Raw genomic sequence first — 6,158 nt, 5'->3', positions numbered from 1 at the left:
GTATCCAAGCATGTTGGGCCAAATCATATCAGCCCATATGTTATGGACATGTGGGTGAAAAGATGCACAGAGCTATCACCTTATCACGTGATCACATGATCACATGATTTGCTGGTGAGCTGGATTTGTCAAAAGCAGTTTCAACCAGATAGATCTGGAGGATCTCTGTGTGTGTGCAGGATCTCTGTGTGGAGGATCTCTCTGTGTGTATGTGTGGAGGATCTTTGTGTGGAGGATCTCTGTGTGGAGGAGCTCTCTCTCTGTGTGTGTGTGTGTGTGTGCGGAGGATTTCTGTGTGGAGGATCTCTCTGGATGGAGGATCTCTGTGCAGAGGATCTCTGTGTGTGGAGCATCTCTAAGTGTGGAGGATCTCTGTGTGGAGGCTCTCTGTGTGTGGAGGATCTCTCTGTGTGGAGGATCTCTGTGTGTGTGGAGGATCTCTGTGTGGAGGATCTCTGTATATGGAGGATCTCTGTGTGTGGAGGATCTCTCTGTGTGGAGGATCTCAGTGTGTGGAGGATCACTCTGTGTGGAGGATCTCAGTGTGTGGAGGATCACTCTGTGTGTGTGGGATCTCTGTGTGGAGGATCTCTGTGTGTGGAGGATCTCTGTGTGTGGAGGATCTCAGTGTGTGGAGGATCACTCTGGGTGGCCTGTCAAGGCCTGTTAGGCTGTTAGGGCTTGATAGCCTGCCTGGGTCTGTCAGGATGTCTGGGTCTGTCATGGTGGCACCAGTGGATATTAGTGGTGAAGAAAGCCATCAAGTTGAAGGAGGTCAGAGAGATTTTTAGATTATATTTACATTTACATTCATGGCATTTGGCAGATCCTCTTATCCAGAGCGACTTACAAAAGTGCTTTGTCATTTCCTCATAGAATGAAAAAATCCTAGCCAGTGCAGTAGGTCAGAGTGCAAGAGACCTTTGAACTAGAATACTGTTGATATACAGTACATCAATGCTGATGACTAGAAGTGCAACAATCAGTACAATAAACACTACGCACTAGAGTTTCAGTTAGTCAACACAGGAGCAGGATCAGTGATCATTTAAATAATCAATGAAAAGATGGGTCTTCAGTCTGCGTTGGAAGACTGCATGGCACTCTGCTGTCCAGACAGCCAGCAGAAGATCGTTCCAACATCTGGGAGCAGGACAGAGAAAAGTCTCCATGCTTGTCCTTCATGAGACTTGAATCATGGCGTTTCAAGCCGAGCCGTACTTGAGGTTCGAAGTACTCGAGGTACAGATCGAGCTTTGACCTTTGACATTATGAGGGGCTGGTCAATTTTTGGCTTTGTAGACGAGAATCAGGGTTTTAAATCTGATGCAGGCAGCTACTGGAAGCCAGTGACAGGAGCAGTAGAGTGACTGATAGGTATCAGAGGAGCAGATGTCCTGCAGCTAAAGCAGCTACGAGACCATTAAACAAAATCCCCTGGTCACTGTAGGTTATAGTTACCCAGTTCCTTCTGTGTCTCCTTCCTTCCATGTCTCTGTTTTCAGGCTGGTGAATGCTGGTCTGTAGGTGGAGGCGGAGCCCCAATGCTCCAGCACAGTGGAGGCCCCCGACGCTCCAGCACCTCCTCGTATGTGGGTGGCTCTCTGACTTATTTCATCTGTTCCCACTCCACTCGGCGTTAGGGGGCATGCGACATTTTCCTCTGTCTATTTCTATCCCGTATAACACACGACACAAATGTCTCCCTCACCAAGATCAGATAATCGAAGGTCTTACCAGTCCTCTTCCTTTTAGAAGTTTGGAATCTGTTCTTGTTATGTAAGAACGCATCGCAGATCCTTTTTCCAATGCATCCGTGATTACGGGTTTTTAGAAATTCCTTTAACATTGCGCAGAATGATTCTTCCTGACCTAGGCATTTTAAATATGATATACTTCAGTTTTGTAGAAAGGTTAGCGTTCCATCCACCTGACATTTTTGTGGTTTTGTTTTGACCTTGAAGAGGATGTTATGAGGAAAAGCAATGAAGCAGTGAGAACATCACAGAGAGTTAAGTTAGCACAGACTGGTGTAAATTCAGCAGTGGATTTCATAGTTTATGTGTTCAACACTACTTTTTGCATGTACGGGTAAATGTTTACAGAGTGTGAACAAACATGCTGCATAAGATTTATCCACATGTTCATATATATGACATGAGATAATTTAGTTCAGGATTTATGGTCTGTTGCACTGTTGTTTTGTGTTGCACCATGGTCCTGGAGGAACATTGTCTCGTTTCTGTTGTGTACTTGTATATAGCTGAAATGACAATAAAACCTCTTGAACTTGAACTTGAACTTGATGGTTTTGTCATTTTTCAACATACAGTATGTAATAAGATATATTCAGGCTTAACACATATATCTTATAAGCACAGTTTAGACACTAAAGCTGGTTTCTAGACTGTGCGTCTACCGTATGTCTTCCTAAAACACTTGCCCCCACCCACCACACACACACACACACACCCAACAAACACACCCAACAGATAGACACACAATTTATTCGACAGTTTGTTTATGACTGGTGTGAGACATCATTTTTCTGTGATCTCTGACATTCATGATAAAATACTGAGAAATCAAGTCTTTTTTGCAAAGTCTTTCAGTTGCAATTAATATTATTTAACATAATGTTTATTTAACATAATATTTTTTATTTAACATAATCAAATAAGATATACTTTTGTTATTTTAACAAAAAGAAAACAAAAATGTCTATTTTAGGTCTGAATAATCCTTCGTATCTTGTAAACCGTCCATACAGTCGTAGTGCGACCAATCTGGCACGCGTCTTGGGTATGTTGTAGGAGGTACATATTGAAGTTAATTTATGTAAAACACAAATCTAAAGACAGACTGCCAGAAGTTTGTTTCTGCAAACCATCATTCTGTCTCAAACTGCAGCTACATTCTACCTGAATATGATTTCAGAACTCATGATTAAAACAGAAACTTTGTTACCAATCAGATTTAACGACTTCTTTAGGGCTTTGAAATGTGTCATATCCTCTCACCAGAAGTTAGGAAGGAGTTTCTCGCACTTGTGTTGCTTAAACCTTTTGTTCTTTATACTGGCTCAGACATCAAAGCTACAGCTGTTGTACACATGCAGTTTGAATGAACAATTTAGAAATAAAAAACATATTTATTTTCATGTTAGAAATATATATATATATATATATATATATATATATATATATATATATATATATATATATATATATATATGTTAAGTATATATGAAAAATGATTGTGTTTGGAGATCCTGGACCTCCATGTTAAACTCAGTGTACACGCTTGAATCCAGGTCAATGTATTATTCATGCAGACTTTTATGGCTTTATAAGGTTAATAATTTTTAGTTTTGCATTTTTGTTTTCATTTCTTTTTTACTGTCTTTATTAAACATTTATCATATACAGATTACAAGCACGTGCATCTTCATTATTTGTAGTCATTCTGCTTTTTGGAGCTGGATTTTCAAAAAGTGATATAAATGATCTTGTTTGACAGTGGATTTCTGGTGGATGGTGGGTTCATCCCGATAGAAGACACAAGCGGAAAACCATGTTCTGTCCTCAGAAGCTGAAGGTCCAAACAGAGTAAGCTGGACCTGGGTAGCAGACACATATATTTCATGGCAAGCACAATTTATCCTGGCAGTAGATACTGCATCAGCAAGTGCTCTGCATATTTAAGTGAAACTAGAAGAATGTGACAAAACCGATTAATTTGAAAATAAATATAACGGAATTTTGAAAGTATACTAAGTATACTAGTCTAATATTTCTTAAAGAAACGTTTTTAACAGGAATCACTGTTATCAGTCGAAGCTCAAAGAAATATCAGATTCAAACAATAAGATCCGCAAATGCACAAACACAGAAATGCAGAAATAACCCAGATGTAATCCAGTTAGAATCGACCAGCTTTCTGAACACAAGACTCACATTTCTGTCCTCAAAATATGTTCTCAAAAGCAAGTGAAGAAAACAAGCATGCGCGGACTATAACCCCCAACGCTGTGGACAGTGAAAGGAGCCTTATCTGCGTTGAGCTTTTCCAACTAGTGACAAATAAGCTGCAGTAAAGACATCTACAAGCCCACACACTGGAAACCATGAAAATATGTTCACTTATACATCGTGTGCTGTTTTCCTACAGTGACAAGAGAGGGCTGTTGACTCCATCATAAAAACTCTTTCTTCTAGCCAGTATCATTAGATGATCTTGATGATAAAACACATTAGATGATACATATCGACACGTAAAACTTGACAATGGATTTCTAGATTTTATTGTAACTATTAATACATTTTTATTGCATATATCTGACAGTCATATTATGCTGTGATACATCCTGAGGATCCTTCATAAGAGCCGAACACAGGCTGTAGGTCCGGGAGGTCGTAGGTCATAGGTCACGGTTCCAGCTGGTTCTCCATGGTTGTACGGTCTGTCTCGGTACCCTGAGATCCTTCCATGAGGTGCGCCCGGCCTGTGTGGGTGGAGTATTTAAAGATGAAATCTTTCATGAGGTCATGGCGGCACTGGCGGTGAGCCAAGCCGTAGACCACGGGGTTCACACAGCAGTGGAGCAGAGACAAGGTTTGAGTAAGATGCAGCGCAACAAAGAGCACGTTCTCCGCCGCACAGCTTAGCAGCAGCACTCCGAGCATAGCCATGGCGTCAGCCAGCAGGATGGCGTGGTATGGCGCCCAGCACACCAGAAAGACCACGATGTACGTGAGGAGCATTTTTTTGCTAACACTGGAGTCTTTCTGCCGGTGTGGCGAGGACGAGGTGGAGGTGACCAAGGTGCTCGCCAGCAGCGTGTAAGAGACGGTGATGATAGGGAAAGGTATAGCGAAGCCCAGCACCACAAAGCTCAGCTGGATTCCTGCCATCCATCCCATCGGATCGTTTTCTGGGTAGACAGGGCGGCACAAAGACACGTTGCCATGCAAAGACTTTACCGATTGGAGGTAGTAGGTTTCGGGCACAGAGGCAATCACAGAGATTATCCAAACTCCCGCACAGACCAGACAGCGTCCTGGCGTCTCCCACCTGCCAGAGGTCCGGCCGAGCCGCACCATAAACAGGTAACGATCCACACTCATGCAGACCACGAAGAAGATGCTAGCAAACAGGTTGACGCTGAAGAGGAGGTGGGTTAGCTTGCAGGCCGCTTGTCCGAAGGGCCAGTGGCCCCCCTGTGCCAGTGAGCTGACCCACACGGGCAGTGTGGTCACCACGCACAGATCAGCCACGGCGAGGTTCAAAATGTACAGGTGCACACCATGACGGCGGCGTCCTTCTGAACGCAGGCCCACCCACATCACCAGGGCGTTAGCAGTCAGACCCACCACAAAGATGATCACTAAGAGGGTGCACATGATCTGGAGGAGGGTGGAGTGGCTGATATGCGTAGGGCACAGTCGCAGCTCCGCCTGCGACAGGTTGTGTTCTGTCAGGTTTAGCTCCTCCCACATTGCGTAGATGTTGAAGAGTTCACCTGCACTGAAATCACCTGCACTCATTTTTAAAAAATTTTTTTGCAGTTGAAGATCACACCTGTAAACAAGAAAACCTTTATTAAATATGTCTGAAGATAATAGACCAGGGTTTTGTCAATGTTCCTTGTTCGTGGACTAGCTCATTTCCATTCTCGTGGACTAGCAGAAAGTGATACATATGTGTACATAGATATGTGACTTATAAACTTGTATACAAACTGTATATATTTAAGTCAGTATACAGTAAACATTAAAGGGATATTTGTGTTAAAGCACATTACATATTAATGTCCATCAGTGGATCATTCACACTAATATTCTTCAGAAACACACATTTAATATAAAGTTTACGTATAGATGATATTTTATTTCAGCGCAACAACTTAAAAATTCACGTCCTCTATAATTTCATGGGCAAATGGATTAAAACTATAGCGAGTTGCATTGTTGGTTTAAATATAAATACAAAGCGGACAAACAGGATGAACTGAATGAAATTATGCCAATATGCCATTTCGTTAACACGTTAAAGCAAGTAACTCCCATGTCAGTAATAACACAAGGACGTGTTTGCACACATAAAGCCCAACACTGAGCAAAACAGCAAGCCTACCTTCCCCAGGTCCGAACCTAGCA

The 6,158-nt window shown here is 42.3% G+C and overlaps 1 protein-coding gene across 1 annotated transcript; it reads right to left on the bottom strand.

Annotated features, from left to right (window-relative positions):
* Window positions 1–4,427: 4,427 nt before the first annotated feature.
* Window positions 4,428–5,576, bottom strand: ackr3a (atypical chemokine receptor 3a). Its single transcript, XM_035522686.1, has one exon. The coding sequence runs from the start codon at window positions 5,544–5,546 to the stop codon at window positions 4,428–4,430; it is 1,119 nt and encodes a 372-aa protein (XP_035378579.1). The 5' UTR covers window positions 5,547–5,576.
* Window positions 5,577–6,158: the final 582 nt, after the last annotated feature.

This window comes from Electrophorus electricus, chromosome 25 (genome assembly GCF_013358815.1).
Source record: "Electrophorus electricus isolate fEleEle1 chromosome 25, fEleEle1.pri, whole genome shotgun sequence".
Taxonomy (NCBI): Eukaryota; Metazoa; Chordata; class Actinopteri; order Gymnotiformes; family Gymnotidae; genus Electrophorus; species Electrophorus electricus.
The sequence above is the reverse complement of the archived record's forward strand: the minus strand, read 5'-3'. Positions and strand labels throughout refer to the sequence as shown.